Here is a 19,525-nt window from a genome sequence, read left to right on the forward strand (position 1 = left end):
AAACAATATACAGAAAACCAGAAGGGAAACCGTGTTGGAAAATACAGGCTAGAATCAGGATATGGAACAGATAACAGGCAAGACAAACTAGCAACGAGAACAGTAAAGCACAGGCTTAAATACACTTGCAAATGAATTAATGATAAACAGGTGAGAGATATGACAAAATGACAGGAAGGAAATACATATAAGGAGAGGGAGGCGGAGACCCTAAATAGAGAACAGGTGACACAAATGATGAACAGATAACAGAACTACAGAAAGCAAAGTGGGATAGAAAAGACAAAATGCAGGGGACAAAATACAGATAGAAACTTGGAGAGAAGCACAGACACACAGACAGAAGGGAAAAAACAACGGGTAAAGGGCACGCACGTGACAAATATGGTCAGTTGGTGTTGTTGTTTCCAGGTACTGATGGTTCTTGATTCCAAATTCAGTTCAAAATTAGAGGGAATGTAAGCATTCTGAGTTTGGTAATGAATTCAGTACTGAAGAAGGCATTTTATGTGTGTTCTGTAGAAATTTACTTCATGATTTTATTTTTTTTGTGAGTGATAGATTTTTGTTATTTATTTTGGTAGATTCCATGATATGTGTAGTTAAATTACTGTACCTTCCAGTACAATAAGAGTCACTAAGAGAAATAAGACTCTAAGAAACAAAGAAGACTCCTTGAAAAGTTCCATATACCCTGAAAACTGGATCAGAATCAATTGCTCCAGCTTCATAAAAACTCAAACAAATAAATTCCACTTATCTTCTTTTTTAAGTGTATAATCATGCCCTCCATGTGTGTTTGTGGCAATGTGGTCCTGGTTTCATATTGATTTTAACACTGTATCCTTTATAAGATTGATGTGTGATGTGTTTGACAATTTAATAGAAAAAAGAAGGTCAATAAATTGTTTAGGTGTGAGGAAACCTATATGTCATTGTCATTCCAGACAGAACCATACTGATCGTGTGCCTTTGTATCCTTAATGGCTTTTCTTCATGAAAGCACAGTTTTTCTATAAATTGTTAAACGTACCACTGCAGGGAATGGATAGGGAGGTCCACATCACCAGGATGAAAGACAAAACAACCAACACATGACATCAACATCTCAAGAGGTACAGAGAAAGCCAGTGCTCCCGGGTGTTTGAATCATATTGCTGACAAAAGGTCACTAGAAAAGCCAGCTTTCTGCCTTTGTTTTCTATTCATATTCATCCATTCATTATTAAGAAGGTTACTGTAACAACGACCAACACTGAAACATCTTGTTTAGTTCCTATATTTTAGGAAAAGAAAACATTATTAAAATTTAAATTTACCTATTTATTCTGCATGCACTCATTATGATACATTTATACAGTAACTATCTCAGAATGATATTTAATCTAACATAATGGCATTTGTTATTGTTATTGATGTTCAGTATTAAAGGTACAATCGGTGAGATCTTTATGTTATGTAAAACATTAGACCGTTGTAAATCCCTTCCTATGGCTCAGTGACATGTTGCCTCACTCGCCAGTGTTTATAGTCCTTAAATTCGGGTTTCAAAATATGCTGTTGATGGGCCGGCAATCTGTACCAAAAAATCTGTATAGCTGTAAGTAATTCAAGTTAATTGGTTGAAAATTGCCACAGCCAATGGCATTTCAATGTCAGCATGTTCACAGAGAAGGGGTGGGATAAGCAGTGTTGTGGTTTGAGCGTGTTTGTTCCTGCAATTCCTCTCTTGACCGGTAGAAGTCTGAAATGACCTATTGTACCTTTAAGTAATTAAGCAATTCTTGGGGTCTGAATTTATGTCTGATTGGATATCTGAATTTATTATAGTTATTATAATTGTTTTATTGTTTTTTTGTTTTACAATTGTTTATAACCTTTTTCAGCAAACAGTCTTGAACTGTTTTTTCTCATGAAAAGCTTGCAGTTTATTTATGCAGCTGAAATAATATGTGTTTTATGTAAGCTAATTTTGATTGCAAAAATGCTGCTCGGTCCTCACTGTAATACCATACTCCTGTTGTATGCTGGGCATACTGTGGTTGCTTGAGTATGGACAGGAACATTGACTATACGATATGAGAACTGTGTAGCTCTCCTACGAACAAGTACTTTTGTGCAGTAGGAACGACAAGAATTAATATTCCCCAGAAAAATTGTAGGTAAACAAGGGATGTTTCAACTAGTTAGTCAACCTGCACCTTCAAGAAACATGTATAGCAGCATACAGCATTCCACATGATTTAAAGGGTACTTGTACCCCAAATGAGCATATGCCTAGATCTGATCAATATATCATCAAAATAAATTTTCCCGTTCTCATAAGCTAAATTAATCATGTATAACAACATATTTCATTCATTTTAGTGGACTGTAACACTTCAGTGAGCAGACTTGAATACTTGAGAAAGGTCTGACATCAAATCATTGCGAGCCAGGAGTCAATGCATGTTTTATGTGATCCTTGCGAGCTAGCAATTGTGCTGGAGGTCCCATAATGTCATCACCTGAATCGTCACTTTCTCCACCTGAGCATATTTAATGGGGATAATCCCTCTTCAGTGGTTCATAGAAATAACCAGTTGAAGTTTCTGAATAATTTTCGCCACTCTTAATGATGCCTAGATTGAAAAAAACTGCTAATTCTCTGCATGATGTTGTGTATATACTCCACTGTGTTTACATTGGACTTAGCTGTTACTGGTTTGAGCTGTCATCGAATTGATCTCACATCTTCGTTGAGTTTTCGGCAATATGTCCTCTGACTGAAGTGTTATGGGACCGATGTAGTCCGATAAAATAAATGAAATATGTTGCTATACATGTTATGCGGAATTTATTTAGCTTACAAGAATGGAAAATTTTATTTTTATTATATACTGAACAAATCTAGGCGTATGCATGTCTTGGGTACAGGTACCCTTTTAACAGAGCAGGTGACTTCAGTCATGTGGACGATGCAAGTTTGCTAAAATAATTTACAAACGGTTTTGCCTGGGTTTCGAAGCCAATAATCAATGCTAGTTACCCAGCATTATATTACAATTATAGAACTATAGAACAATTATAGAACAAAAGAACTAAAAGCATTCAGTGTTAAAGATATGCAATAATAGAGGCAATCAGGAAGGGGGAAAATACTTTTTCACAGCACTGTATGCATTCTTGTGAAAAAGAAACTCATTCAGACGTCTCATTCAGACAGCCTTGCCAGCTAGCTGGAGTCAATTAATCAGTGCAGCATGGTCTCCCTATCATGACTGAAACTGACCTTGAGACTCATGATGGATGGCATAGGGGAAAGAGCAAACGGTAGTTTGTGATGAACAAAAATAGTAAAAAATCGACTTCAGTAAAAGATACTAAATTATGATGTATGGGCACTCTTCAAAAGTCCAGCAAGCCTGTTGCATCTTATCATTTTACCTTTTATTTTCTGTCTTTAAGACAGGACTTGGTAAATGTTTGTCCTGTCTGAGATCATACCTACATGATGAACAGGTTTTCTGGGGGATGGGAAGATTATCAGTATATGGCCCTGTGGTGACTTGGGGACAAATATAAATTCCAGGGAGCTACAGTACCACTGTATTGCCAATCACTAGGGTTGTATTGGACCATTACTGTGCCAAAAGTGAGCTGTTTGGCTATTACCTCTAACATTCTAACACTTTTCTCACATAATCATGATAAGTCTTGAGATACCTAAATTATATTTGTATGTATTATTTTATTATATTATTTTATATTTTGCTAAATTTAACTTAGCAGATGGCATAATTTGGAAGGGGAACATGTTTCCAAAAGAAAACAGGAAATTATATTTGAAGCTCATAGTTCATAATATTTACAATTAAGTGTTTGAGAATGCGTTCCTATTTTTAGCACTTATTATTTATACATCACAAATTCAATATTTTTAGACAATCAATCACAAATGTTCCATGCTTCGAAATTTATGATTTTACAAAAGCCAGCCACCAGCCTGCCTGCAAGTACAGTTAACCCACTAAAACGACATTAGCTCAGGCTGTAAGAGCAGTCGTCTGGCAGTCGGAGGGTTGCCGGTTTGATCCCCCGCCCAGGCTGTGTCAAAGTGTCCCTGAGCAAGACACCTAACCCCCGAATGCTCCTGAAGAGCTGGTCAGTGCCTAGCATGGCAGCCAATCGCCGTTGGTGTGTGAGTGTGTGTATGAATGGGTGAATGAGAAGCATCAATTGTACAGCGCTTTGGATAAAGGCGCTATATAAATTCCAACCATTTACCATTTAAAACGATATATGAAAGCTTTCCATCATGACTGCCAATCATGACATTACCCATGACATCTTCCTATTTATGATAATAAGTCTAGTTGTTGTGCCACAAAGAAGTGGGTGATTAGGTAATGGATCTCCACAATCGGGCCAATACATTCACCTTCGTTATCTGACTCCATTTTAAGATAGAATATGCAGTGTGGGAAGTCGAATGCGATCTTCCCCGATTCGTTTGTCTCCCTCTCTTTTATCCCGAATCACACGTTTGAACCAGGCGGCAGTGCCATAAATTAACCTGGAGGGGTGATCAAATCTGGAATTTAGACCCCCACCTTTGGGGGTTGTTAGAAGAGAAAAAAATGATGCTTACCAGAGAGGACAGGTAGGTTTTCCCTTGAGTTACTGAAACTATGGTTTATTAAACTCCATTTGGCATGAAATGTATCTCATCCGATTCCTTGATTTTACTGGATCACATCCATACCAAACATTATCCTTATGTCTTATTATGTTGTAATTGTCACGAAAAGTCCATCATTAACCCAGGAGAGTAGTGAAGAGTGTAATGACAGAAGTATCCAAATGGGGGCACTGTGGGAGTGCCCTGAGTCTTGGGGGCTAACGATGTATGCTCCAGGGGAGGAAAATCAGCAACCTGACCAGCGCATGACACCACATGGTAATTATTTCCGGCTTACAGGTTTTTCTCCCTTAAGGAAGTTGTTCACCTCATATGCTGTTGGGGGCTTAGGGCTGTATGTTTATATGTTTAATTATCTTCTGTGTGTAAGTGTCTTTGTGACAGTCTTCAGTGAAAAGTGCAGTACAAAAATAAATGGAATTGAAATGTATATACTTTGTATTAACTGAAGTAAGCAACTACGTTTTGATGAACGTTTGGCACGGTGACAGTAATCCAAACAGCAAATTTTGTAGTGTTGTATTATACAGCCGTATACAACCACTTCTGCGGGTCATAGAGCTCTTTATATGTCTCCAACATGATAATCAGCTTTTCCTCATTCATTTTTCAACAGGACAATACGAGGGTCTGTGCTTCCTGCACCTTTCACTGTACTGGGAGGAGAATTGGAAAAACAGATTGAAGGGAAATTTGCATTTTTGTTTGTTTGCACAACCAGCACCAGGTGGCAAATGTGAGCACTCTAATTCATAGCGGTCTGAAAGACTTGCAGCTTCTGACAGTAGGGGGTGGCAGTGCCATTTTTCATCATGTGGAGCTTGCATTATCATGAAATGTTAAATACTCGCCATACTTGGGAATTTGATTTGTGTAGTCTGCGGATTTCGAAAATACAGAGAAGGTGTGGTCCCCCCACGCTTGTTTTGCATAAAAATCCCATTAGATGACCGTTTTACTGAAAATGCAGCTGCTTGTGTGAACTACATTGACGATGAAAATGTACAGGGCTTTTCAAGACAACCTGAAGAAGTTTGTTTTAACATTACTGTACCTTAAGCTAGTGGTTCTCTAGCTTGCATAGCTTTTTAAGATCAACCATTTGAAATGAAATCCAACATCGCTACAACTTGGCAGTCAACAAAATAATAAAATGTGCAATTCCGTGATGCTGATTAAACTGTGACAGTAACATTATACTGAGTCTGAAACACGTAATTTGGCCAACACAACAGTTTAGCCAAGTTAAGTTAACTAGATAACAGTCAACAGCGGTGGGATCAGGTCCGGTGTTGGTAAACTGACTTACGTTTCCGTGTGAGTTTTCAAATGTCGGGGCATCTTTTATTTTAATACTGCACATTTTGCAATTTGCAATGATTTTCTTTGGCTCCATGAGCCTGAATTATTTAAAATCCACAACATACAGAACTTTAATCTTAGCGAGCTATGCTGTAAGAAATAGTGTAGGGTGCTGCTATAGTTGCAACTGAGAGGCGCACGGTGTGGTGCATGAAACAACGTTGGGTGTGTTTTAACTAAGGAATATTTTTCATATAAATAACTGAAAAATAATCATTGGTTGTGACATTGTTCACTTCGTAATTTTCACAATGGCATTTGGTAGACTCTTATTGTTCACGAGTCACTGACTCGAGTGGCATGAATTCTAAGAAAATGCTTTGGGAAGCACTTGCATTTGCTGGATAATACACAGATATATGTATTAAAAAGTGTCCTTTCAGGGTTGAACTATTTGTTTACATACCAGACTACGTGTAGCAGAAAGATGTGTAACACCCAAAGAAGTGTTGTGTTGCAAGCAATAGTAATACAATTCAAGGACAGTCTTCCAAATAAACAGAGCTGTCAGACTCTTTTACACGACAGGAAAGTGAAATGTTTAGATAATTAGCTCACACCATATCATCAAGTTGTTCACCCTTGAATGACGAGTGAAGACTGAAATGTAGATCCTTAAAAAATACGGGAGCTATCCATTGCCAAAAATGCAAAAAACATGTAAGAGTATAAGCACGCACATGTTGAAGTTGTACTTGCTTCAAATAGGGTGTAAAAAATGTTTAGTGCCTCCTCCCGGAGCACTGACCATTAATTTCCCAAGAGCAAAATGGTGCTCTTTGTATATGCCCTGCCAACCTTTCCATTTCATTTGTCCTCCAGATGGGTTCAGGTCATCAAGCTTAGTGCCCACATGTCATTCATTTATTATCTTCTACTGAGTCATAAAAGCTTTTATGTTTGAATTGGCAAAACAGATAGAGTTTAAGTGCTGAGAGTTTTTATACTGTTTCTTTTTTTAATGCATGTGTATTCCCAGGAACAAACTCAGTAACCCCAAGACATCAGATGGCCACAGCAGGTCCAATTAGTGACAATTTATTTACCAGTGTACACACGGAGAGCTTCTCAAGGGCAGTTGAAGAGAACTCTAAAGAAACTTCATGACACATCCGTCTTTATTGACAATTAGAATGTACCCACCAATTACTACCCTCCGTGCTGGTAAGCACCCATCTCTAGGTATAAATTCCTGCTGATTACTCCCAGGGTGCTGAGCCCATCCCTCTCCCTGCCCAGGCACCAGTGACTTCACGCCCAAGATCTTGATGTCCCAGCACATACTGTACATTTCATTACTGATTATAAGGGAAAAAGAGAGGAAAGAGATACTGACCTCATTGACCAGTGATTGTAGATTTAGTAAAAGCGACAGAAAAGGGCCTGAAACCTCTGACCCGATGGATAGAGATTCAGGTCAAGGAGTGAGCATATATTTGTCCATGTTTTACCATGTGGCATCCCTATCCAGCCTATTCCCAAGGGCCTGGAATACTACTGACTGCTGCTTTTCCATACAAACCCCCCTGGCCTATACTGGTAGGCTGCAATCCTCTCATAGTGACAGTGTGAGTCCCAATACGCCACATAAGTTCCAATTGGACAGCTCTGTTGAAGAAAACATTTTCTCAAAGAAACATCCATGAAATAACATGAAAAGTATAGGAGATCGCATATGTTAGTTTTAACGAATCAACTTTGTTTGATGTGGTCCAAAAATACTTTTCTCAGCATCAAATGTTATTTGCAATTTGGGAATGTTTTCCCACATGCATAAATGTACCGTTGTCAATCTCAGCCACATGAAAACTTTTATTTGGCTTTTATCACCTGTGGGAAAGGAGGGTTGGCTTTGATGTAACTGCGCTTACCTTGTTGCATGATTAGGCATGGTGGCTCAGTGGGTAGCACTGTTGCCTCACAACAAGAAGGTCCTGGATTCGAGCCCCTCCCGTGACTTTCTGTGTGGAGTTTGCATGTTCTTCCCGTGTCTGCGTGGCTTTCCTCCTACAGTCCAAAGACATGCAGGTTAGGGACAACAGATGAAAATGAGCTCATTAGCCAACTCTGGCACATTTACAGATGTGGAAACTGAAAATTTTGATTCATGTGCACTGTCCCTGATAAATAAAAAAATAAAATAAAGGCATGTGACCAGACATTGCTTTTTTACTCTGTTGAGTAAAAAAAAAAAATCTTCCTGGTTCTGATGTCTTCATTGGTTTCTATGGGTGTTTACCCTACCCTGAAGCAACACATCTTGCAATGAAATCGCATAACAGCAATTGATTAATTGTTATCAACAATAAGTGTTCCCAACAAACCTAATATTGATAATGTTGGTATGTTTGTTAAAAGCGTTTTACTTGTCTTTTTTTTTTTTTTACTTTTGTGCTACTTGTGCTTTTGTGAACCATCCATTTAAATTACAGCACCCAGTAGACTACTTCTTAATACCCAGTCACATATTTCTGCCTCCTCCAGCCTTTGTTCGAAATTCAGAACTGAAGTTGTAAGCGGGCTTGTGTTCTTAAGAGCTTAATTACACCAACACTGCTTACAATGCAAGAACATGAAATCCGGTAATTTGAGACGCACTTGTACTCTAACATCATGACTCTTCTGACCTTAATAAGACATGCATCTGACTAGCAGCAGCGACTGAAATCTGAAGTGACAGTTAGCTAGCTAGCTAACTATATCGGAGGAAAACCTATTTAGAGTAGAAACACATCTAGAGTCCCAAAATTACCAGAGGCATCTGGATCGTTTGCAACAGAGTAGACACCGACCGGAAAATATGGCCCTGTGTCTCAGCTATCTTTCCTGGATTTCCCTCCCTACCCCGAAAGCAACCCTGGAAAGTTACTTGCATATGAGCTTCACTAGAAAGCTCCTATCTCCCTGATATATCACACTCTCCTTCCATCTTTTGATGACCAGGCTATAAAGAAATCTAGTACAGCCTTCGAACAGGAATGTGTTCCTGAGCTCAAAGAGGATTGGTGGGATGAGGCAACTTACAGAATATATACAACATCTTGCACACATCTGAGTCTCTTTGAAAGTTTTTGAAAGTTATCTCTCTAAGTCCTAATTGTCTGTGACATATCCAGGTTTGAGAACAAATATGATAGGTGTCATAACTCGCCCTGTGATCTTACCCACAAAAACTAAATCTTACTGTTGTGGAAATCCCCAGCCCTTCCTTCTATTTCTCTATGGCTCCAAGATCTACTTTACTTCTTAAAACTTGAGGCGCAGTCTGCAGGTTTTTCAAAAAGTGGCAACCATTCATCACCTTTTTAGATCGCCTAAATACACTCCCCCTCGATGAATGAATCTTTCTTTGCTGCCCTTATTTTACTATCTATAGATAGTTATATGTTTATATGTGTCAGCAATTTTGCATGGTCAGTTTTTGCTTATTTATTTCTGGTTTCTCTTTTTAGTGCCTGTATATCACTCTCATGTCTGAATGAAAGTAAGGTTTAGCCCCAATTGTATTCTGAGGCAACAGTTGGTGTTGGGTGGAAACATAACCCCTAAGGCCTTATTATATCTGTTGCCTCCCAATTATTCCAGGGAATTGTCTCTTTAGCAAGACCTTGTCTTAGAGAGGTTTACTCACCAGGATTAATAAATAAATCAATAAAACTGTATGGCTTAGGAAGCATGGTAGCCCAGCTTACTGGTGAAATACTTCTTCTAATTGTGCTTTGATATTTACACCTATCAGCAAAATTGATTAAACTCAATGTGCACATCAAGCACAATTATGAATGTATGAAGTAAGCAAATGCTTAAGAAATAAAATTTGTCCTTCTTTATTCTTGTTTGTATCCTTCATCCCGGTGAATCCCACTGAAATGGAAATGAAAATCGATTTTGAAAGCATAAACAGTCATGCGGCATAAAATACAATACATCACAGTACAAACCAACAACCATAAAACAGAAAGTGGCCATTATTTTACTGGTCACCAGAACCTTACCTGTAAGAACAGTGGCATGCAGTGCAGTCCAAGTATTTGGACAGTGGTACAATTTCTGTTCTTTTGGCTTTGTGCTCCAAACAATGAAAATTAGGTTAAGATGCTGTCATTTGCATACTTACTTCCATATCGGGTGATCAGTGTAGGTGAACTTGTATCAGAGTCAGAGTAATGGCAAGAGCAAAGTCTGGAAGCTGTACATAGTTATGTGTTGCTTGTTTAATTGTTTACAATATCATCAAAACAAGAAAACTATTTCAGTTCTGCATATTTCTGCCAGGTAATCTGCTGATATTTCTATATCATGATGCAATAGCATGTCCTAATGACATTACTGTATGTTGCGGTTACTCTATACAACCTATTCTCCTATTCTTGTCATGTAGGATGATGTCTATATCTGAAGTGGCACTTTTGATTTTGAAGATACTCAAGTGAACATATTTTTTAGTATGTCATTTTCTTTTCTTTTTTCATATAATGGCCACCAACTAAACCATATCATATCCAGACCTTTGCTTGAAATGTTCTGATCGGGACAGGTCTTGTGAAAAAATTAGGGATTGCATGAAGACATATCAATTAGATAAACATTTTTAATCTACAAGAAACTGAGAATAGTGGAAAAAATCTATTCACCCATGGTCTCAAAGGGTTAAAACTGGGCTTTGGCTGAACTATTCCTGAATACTGATCTTCTTTTTAAGCCATTCCGTTGTAGTTGTTTGCCATGTGCTTTGGGATTTTTTGGAAACAGTGTGTCTTCAAGTATTTGCCTGTATTTGACTCCATCCACCTTTCCCTTGCCCTTCCTAACCCTGAAAAGCAACAGCGTGGCATGATGCTCCCACCACTATGCTTGATAGCATCAATTATGTTTCCTGGGTGATGGGCTGTGTTTGGATTGTACAGTTATATAGCTTATAGTCAGCCTGAAGAGCTCAATTTCTGTCTCATCAGACCACAATATCTTCTTCCAGAAAGCCTTGGGGTCTGTCATATGGCAAATTAAAGACATGACTTAATGTTTGCCTTTCTTCTTCCCTCTAACCACTGTCCCTAGACTAGAGTTTCTCCAATTTAAGCGCAATTCAATGAGCTGCAGTGCTGTAGCTGGTCTCTGAGTAACTGAGAACAAAAGTTTTCATCTGCACTAACCATTCTCAGATAAGATTTGGGGCTCTTGGAGTGAATTAAGGATTACTTAAAATGATTAAGGTACCACAATGTGTTTATTTCTCAACAAGTGGCTTCAGAAAATCCTGTGATTTCCTCTTGTTATTGTACAGAACTGTAGAATTGTATGTTTAAAAAACATGAAAATGCCAGGCCCTTGTGATGGGGCATTTGAAACAGAGAGAAACATGACTAATTACTGATTACTAGAAAATATTATTATTTAGTATTTTTTTACAATATAAAAATAAATAAATTGCCCATGAAACATGAATATCTTATTCCATCCCTGAGAAAAAATGAGGTCAAAATAGATAATGTATCCTTTCTGATGGCAGCAACACTGAACTCACTGAATAGATTCTTGCAACATTAACAGTCTCTGGTGAATGCATACAAATGACCAAACATTAATGTTCTTGGGCATCACAGCATGTTGTTTGATTTTCTTTGAGACTATTCTTAAGGGGAGCTGAAACCCCTTGGCAGGAGTGGCGCTGTGCAATATTAAAACACGCTCTGTTTTACTTGATCGCTGCAGCAGATAATGTGATATGCATAATGTATGACTGTAATTCCTCACACCTTATAATGACATCAACCCTTTTCAATTTATTAGGTCCAGCAACACTGTTAAACCCCTGAATACTTCTCCTCAGACAAATAAGTTGCATCCTTAGAAAGGGTAATACATTGAGGCTTTTTATCATACTAAAGTTCAGCTAAAAAACAGTGTTTGGTTTTGGTTTAGGTGTGAACTCTGCAGCTGAAACTGTAAGAAATAGACCACGGTTGTTCACTAGATTTTATGGTTTACTTTCTAGTGCCCTCAAAATGTGAGTAAAATTTGATTTTTGATCTAGAACAAGATGGCTGACGGCCAATCTAGTTTACTTGTTTGTGAAAAGTGAGCCATTTTGGACACAGCCAAAGTGTCTCTGTGACTGCCATAATGGCACCCTTTTTTATTTCAAAAAATGTACTGGCCTTCAAAATGTATAGCTGCAGTGTATGCATTTAGGTATCACTTGGCCAATATATGTAAGTACCCCAAAATTGGTCATAAGGCACTGTTCTAGTGTATGGATGAGCCCCACAGGCTATGTATTAAATCTGGACTAGTCCCAATACTGACTGTGGCTGGCAGCCCTGCAAGGCATTAAAACTAAAATTCTCCCATATATGGGGTTCTGGAGCTGTTTTTACAATTCTTATTCTTAAGCTATAAAAAACCAAGTGTACATGACATTGAAGAAAGCCACATTGTATTTACAAACTTGCTCTTATCCCATGATTTTATGTTCTCCCTGCATGTACAGTATGTTTTATGTTCTCCCTGCAGAGTGCAAATGGTGGTAGGTAGGTTTCTATGTGCATTGTAGTTGATTACAAGCTGATGTAAGTCTAGAGGGAGCAAAATAGTCTTTCTGTTTTCTCCAATGCTTCTCCCCTGGCATTCAGGCTGTGATTAGAAACTTACACAAGCCTCCTGCCAACCAAACACTGGGAAAGGGTCTAATTCCTATTTTCCAGATGATTAGCTCATACATAAATAATTGTTACACTACTACCCATGAAATGAATTATGGAGCCTGAAATGAATAGCGTTTTTACAACCATTATTTCCTTAAATATCATGCACTTCCCATTATACAATAATTGAAACCAAGTATAAACCATTAGCAATACATCTACCATTTTATTGAACTATGAAATGCAACTTGAGAATTATCATATTGTAACCATGAAATGTGTACTGTAACTGTGCAGCGAGTCGCATCATATTGACTGCTGGCAAATGCATTTTAGTGTATAATATTATCCAGTTATGCTTCAAGTGTTAAGGGCTACTGTGCTTTTCCTTTTCAGTACTGAGAAAGCTATAGAAGCATTTTACATAACATCTAAGATTTATTTATTTATTCTGTGTACACTTCTGATTCTGATTAGCACAAATAGTTGGCATTTATATACCGCCTTCATCCAAAGCACTGTACAACTGATGCTTCTCATTCTCCCAATAATACACACACTCACACACCAACGGCGACTGGCTGCCATGGAATGCTGTGAGAAAATGTCTTGTAAAAAATACAGTAAAACAGCTGTACCTATAAGGACATACAATGATATTTAAAAGTGTAAAAAGCTGTGCTCAGCTGAAATCTTGGAAGACAGACTGTAGTACTGTCCTTGGTCTTCTCTGTACAGGTCCATCCACTCTGGGATTACATCTCCAAAACCATGCTATTTTCTTCATAGCTCTTGAAGTCGGTACCAGACCTGATACCTCTGTTTTCTTTCCCTGCCTCCCATAGCATTCAAAAATGACAAAATAATTATTCTTATGAAAGGAAAATGGAATAATACATTATTATGAAATATGAAATTAAGATTCTTGCATGGTACTACCATCCAAGGGGATCTCTGGAGAAGGACAAGGGGTTTGGACCATGGTGCCTGAAGAGAAAAGAAAGTAAAACAAATCAATAAAATTTAAATATAGACATCCACTGTCTGATTGCATCTCTGTTGCACAAAATACACATCTACTCACTTGGGTGCTTTGAAACCACCTGGGAGTAGAATGACAGGAGAGGATGTTGATTGAATTTCTCTCTTTAAAAAAAGGTGCATGACACATTCTCACACAGACTGAAGTTGTGCCTGGCAAGAAAATATACATTTCAGAGGTATTCATAAACCAATCTCAATAATTAATAATAGGGGTGCCGGAATTATTTCTGAAGTACAGGGGCCAAATACTGTATACCCTCAACGAATGTCTGGTTATTAGCCAACTTAAATGGGCTGCAAAGCAATAAAATATGGCGAATTATAAATTGTAGCACTGTCCTCCTGCCTTGCTGCTTGTCTATACTAGTAGCCTGTTTCGTTCACCTGTTTTCGGTAGCCGACTGTAGCCTTCTGACAATCCCGACAGTTTAGACACGTGGAGCTTCGAAGGTAGGTGAGAGCCTAGCCTTGATTAGTTTCTGAAAATGATCTCTCCGCCTAAGCCACAGTTGCAGGAATTGTTAAAATGAGCTTAACTTCTGTGGCAATATCAGTAAAACTGTATGGCGCTCAGATACTTTCTCTTCATTTTAGGCCTAGCTAGTTAGGAAAAGAAAGTAACAGCATTTGCTTCTTTATTTTTTGGAACGTGATACCCACCCATTCACATTGGTTAGTCCAAGACGAGTAGGTTCTCTTGGGTTTAATCTAGCTGTGATTAGTAATGTAACATGACAGACAAGTAGGGGTTATCTGCAGCCTTGGAGCCGCAGCAAGAGGACCAACCACCTGAGAGTACCAATGTTCCTCGATGAAGCACTACCACAATTTTGTCATGCCAATAAAGCTACTTGAATTTCATTTAACCCTTGTGTAGTCTTAACATTCTGTATATTCCCCTTGTCCTAACGGTCAAAAATATTCGTTCATAGTATTACGTGGCTTGCTAGAACAGCTGTACATTGAACCATTTATCGAAAAGTCAAAAGATTACTTTATTTGCTTGGATTCTGTATTTCTGGCTCACTGTCACTCTCCGCAGTATAACTTGCACAGAATCATGACAGATAATCACCGGCAGTGTAATCAACATTCATTCCCGCATCTATTTCAGCCTCATGACTAGATAGCAAGGCCGGCCGGATCTCGGCTGATTCTGGCCCAATGTCAGCTCTGTTACCTCTATTTACTAACGCTAGCATCGCTAACTCTTTGTTTGCGGTCAGTTTTCACTTCATCATTGTAAATCTTGGTATGATGCTATACAAGTTTATATGACTGGGTTGTTGCTAACTAACGAATATACTATATACGGTAGCTACCATAAGTCAGTACAGTAGCCTAGTGACAGCAACTTTAATAACTTCATAAAATACAGATCTTGTGTGTACAACTTATTGGAACTTAGGGGTCTACGTACGTTTCTTCTTTCTTTTGATGAATCAGGATTTTGTGAAATAACGAGTATACACTTATCAAGCACTTTATTAGGAACACCTGTACACCTACTTATTCATGTGATTATCTTATCAGCAATCATGTGGCAGCAGTGCAATAAATAAAATCTGGCAGATACGGGACAGGAGCTTCAGTCAATATTCACATCAACCATCAGAATGGTTTCAACCGTGGCATCATTGTAAGTGCCAGTGTTCAAGTGTTTCTGTAACTGCTGATTTCTGCGATTTTCACGCACAATAGTCTCTAGCGGTTACTCAGAATGGTGCGAAACACAAACAACATCCATTGAGTGGCAGATCTGCAGACGGAAATGCCTTGTTGATAAGAGAGGTCAATGGAGCATGGCCAGACTGTTGCAAGCTTACAGAAAAACTACAGTAACTCCAATAACCTCCCTGTACAATTGAAAAAGCATCTCAGAATGCAGAAGACGTTGAACCTTGAAGCGGATGGGCTACAACAGCAGAAGACCACTTCAGGTTCCACTTCTGTCAGCCAAGAACAGAAAGCTGAGGCTGCAGTGGGCACAGGCTCACCAAAACTGGACAGTTGAAGACTGGAAAAATCTAGCCTGATCTGATGAATCTCGATTTCTACTGAGGCATACAGATGGGTCAGAATTTGGTGCCAAGAGCATGAATCCATGGACCCAACCTGCCTTGTGTCAACAGTCCAGGCTGGTGGTGGTGGTATAATGGTGTGCGGAATGTTTTCTTGGCACACTTGGCCTGTTAATACCAATCAATCATCGTTTGAATGCCACAGCCTATTTGACTATGCCTTCATGGTACCCATCTTTGAATGGCTACTTCCAGCATGATAGTGCACCTTGTCACAAAGCAAAAGTCACCTGAAACTGTTTTCATGAACATGACAATGAGTTCAATGTTCTTCAGTAGCCTTCCCAGTCACTGGATCTGAATCCAGTAGAACACCTTTGGGATGTGGTAGCTGGAATGTGCAGCTGACAGATTTGCAGAAATTGCATAATGCAATTATATCAACATGGAACAGAATCTCAAAGGAATCTTTGAGGCTGTTTTGAGAGCAAAAGGAGGCCCTACCGAGCATGAGTATAGTGTTCCTAATAAAGTGCTCAGTGAGTGTATGTAGTGTGGAGTACAGGCATCACATTCTTAAAACTAGATTCCTAATGGTTGCGTATTGTATTCTGGGTTTTTTGTTGTAGTCGCAGCGGCACGTGACCTTTCACCTGCCAGATGGCTCCCAGGAAAGCTGCAGTGACAGTGGGCTGGGGGACCATGAGCCTTCCTGCCCCAGAGTTCCTCTCTCACACCCTCTCTCCCTGGTGCAGCAACAGGATGAATTCTGCACGCAAGCCACCACTGACATGAGAACCGAAGCTGACGGAAACTCAGACCCCAACTCCGGTAACTTCCTTTTCCCCCTGCCATCCATCCATACTAATCACAGGTCCTATCACAAAAGATCTCATGATACTCTTGCCTTACTGCCTGAAACAGCACTTACAAAGGCCATGCCAAAGAGTTGCCAGTGAGGGTTTTATATGCTTTTCTTTGCAGAACTGTAATGTAGTTAACATGTTGTCTTTCACTATTCTGCTACTTCCTTGTGTCTCACAGTTTATGTTTAAACCTTGTGTAGTCTTAACATTCTGTATACTCCCCCTGTCCTAAGGGTAAAAAATGACTTTACTACTAAACCCCTAAAGTAAAGCAGCTTCATTGAATTTTAAACCCCAAATATATTTTGCATGAAGAAACAACCTGTCACTCATCACAAACTTTTAAAGTAAAAAGAGACTATTGTCATCTGTAGTTTGTAGGATCAGGTCGTGCCTGCTTGGGCATGGGTACTGTGAAAATTGCCATAAATAGGTACAAAATCTGTTACATAATTAATCTGGATGGTGCGCCTGCTCAAAGTGTATAAATATATGTGCCTAGAAGTGTGCACATACAGCAGTTAGTAGTCTGCAGTTAGTAGCTCAATCCCCTAACATGGCACCTTCTGAGTTGTGATCCCATCTTGATCTGCTTCTCTTTCTGTCTTCTCTCTGTCTGAATAAAGCAAAAGGAGGGTGACCTGTCCACTTTCCTTAAAAATTAAATAACATTATATGATCATACGGAAGCTGCATGGCCTTTTTGCTGAATGGCTGTCATATCAACACCCAATACATTGGTTTTCCCTCTCCAGAAGCATTTCACATGGTCTCTGAAGCTTAGAGCTTCATTCAGTAGTATACATGGTTTTGTTGATTCCACAATTATTCTTCAATTTAACTACATTGACAATAATATTAATACACATATTGTATGATGTTAAATATTCTTCATATTAGCTAAGTTGAAGCAGCAGCAGTGCACAAACATTTTGTGCAATTTAGCTGCTCTGTTGTGCACAATCTATACACAAAGTAAATATACACTGTCATGTGCCATGCAGTATCATGCAGCTTTCTGTCAAAGTGCCATGCAGTGTCATTTTTCTACCACAAAGAAATGTGAGTACCCCAGATCAGGAATAATCACATTTGATCTTGAGTATGTTCATTGGGCACTTTCTGCAAAGTGTTTGTGTATGTGTGCTCAAATGTAATTTCATCTTAATTTATGCAGCCCTTGGTACTGGCCTCATGTGTGAACTATGCAATTATCATCTAAAAGCTTACAGTGGGCTCCAGAAATATTTATGATGAGCACACAAATACTGTAAACTAACAAATAATAGTTATTTAAGTAGTGTACTTTATTAATGATTCAAAGAAATTAACAATTTTTCAAAGGAAAATAAAATCCCAAAAAGTTTTGCCACCCCTAGTTCATTACTTTCTGCAAATACCCATGGCAACTGAGATGACTATTGCAGAATATGGATGTTGTTTTCACTTAACCATTTCTGTGTGGAATTTGATGTATGTTTGGAGTCATTGTCCTGCTCCACATTTATGACTAAGTCTCCGAGATCCAGATTTCATGCCAAAATATCCTGGTACTTTCTTGAAATTATTGTACCATTGATCTTAAATAGTTCCCCTGGACAGTTTTACTGGCGGAAAAACATCTCCAAAACATCAATGACCCACCACCATATTTGACAATAGGCATGAGGTGCTAGTCATTCTTATTTTACTGCCAAACATGTCGATGGTGTATGTGGCAAAAATCTTCAATTAATGGTAGTAGCACTTTCTTCCTGTCATAATTCCAAATTACAGATGCTTGTTTGTTTGTTGTGCTCAGCAAGCGCCATCTTCGTGCCACCCTTCCAAAGAGTTTTGAGAGTTGATGACCCCAAGGTGCAACCAATTTCTGCAATTCTTAAACTGTGATCCTTGGGTTCTTTATAGCTGCCTTCCTCACTGTCCTTGGGGACAAAGTGCACTTGCATCCTCTTCCTGGCAAGTTTGCAACCATTCCATACGTTTTTAGATTTTAAAAATTATTTCCCTGACAGTGCTAAGTGGTATGTTTAACGATGTCTAGTGAAACAGGAAGTGATGGAATGACACAAATGACTTCCTTTAGACTTAAGTAGATAGTAGATTAAGTAAAATTGTATTGCCAAGAAATAATAAAGATAAAAAAACATTGGAAAATGAAAGTAAATGTATTGAAATAAAAGTAAATAGTTGTCCTCTATGTTTGAACACAACATATATATTATTATTTGTGTTATTTATTATGCAGCCTTTTTTCTTCATTTCTACCAAGGGTGCCAATAATTCCGGAGCTCACTGTACATGGAAGTTTGCCAGCATCTAATATTATTTTCACATATTGACAAACACTTGGCTTTCATGCAGCAGTAAGTCTGGGTTGAACATACCTAGCACCTTGTACAACTGACGACAGCGACTTTATTAGTGTGGAAAATGCATTACATTCAGGATATTCAGTAATAGTGGATAATCTAGCTGTGAGTGTGTTGTAAAGAATTGCTAGAGCATTAACAATGCTCTTAATGATGACCCCAGACACACCGTGTTTTAAATCCCAACTGGGATGCAGTATGCACAAACAACCAGTGGCAACAGAATAACAACTTCTCTGTGCTGTCTCACATGAAGAGCAATCACAATGACTATGCTGCCACTGAAAGGACAGATACAACTATTGCTTTTGTAGAATGCACAATCTGAAGACTTAATTTAAGCCAGGTTTTTCTTAAATGTGACAAAGACGTTTTGTTTTTTTTCCTCATTAACAAGTGCATTTCTAGATTTTGTTTTTGGCAACATTTTATTTTGTATTAATTTTGAGAGAAATTTAAGGACAACTTTATTCATTGCAAGCATAGCTAGTTAGAGCTAGTCATTCCTATATTTTGATTGCGCAAATTGAAATGT

General features: G+C 38.5%; 1 protein-coding gene across 3 annotated transcripts in view; it reads left to right on the plus strand.

The window, feature by feature from the left end:
* LOC133124376 (protocadherin-9-like) overlaps positions 1-19,525 on the plus strand; it is a 132,841-nt gene that overhangs the window by 79,728 nt on the left and 33,588 nt on the right. Inside the window, exons 5-6 of one of the 3 annotated variants that reach the window (XM_061235526.1) lie at positions 13,426-13,458; positions 16,488-16,583. In XM_061235526.1, coding sequence (XP_061091510.1) covers positions 13,426-13,458; positions 16,488-16,583 — 129 coding nt within the window. Of the gene's footprint in view, positions 1-13,425; positions 13,459-16,381; positions 16,584-19,525 lie in introns of all 3 variants that reach the window. The other 2 variants (XM_061235525.1, XM_061235527.1) reach the window with 2 other exon arrangements.

This window comes from Conger conger, chromosome 3 (assembly GCF_963514075.1).
Source record: "Conger conger chromosome 3, fConCon1.1, whole genome shotgun sequence".
Lineage (NCBI taxonomy): Eukaryota > Metazoa > Chordata > Actinopteri > Anguilliformes > Congridae > Conger > Conger conger.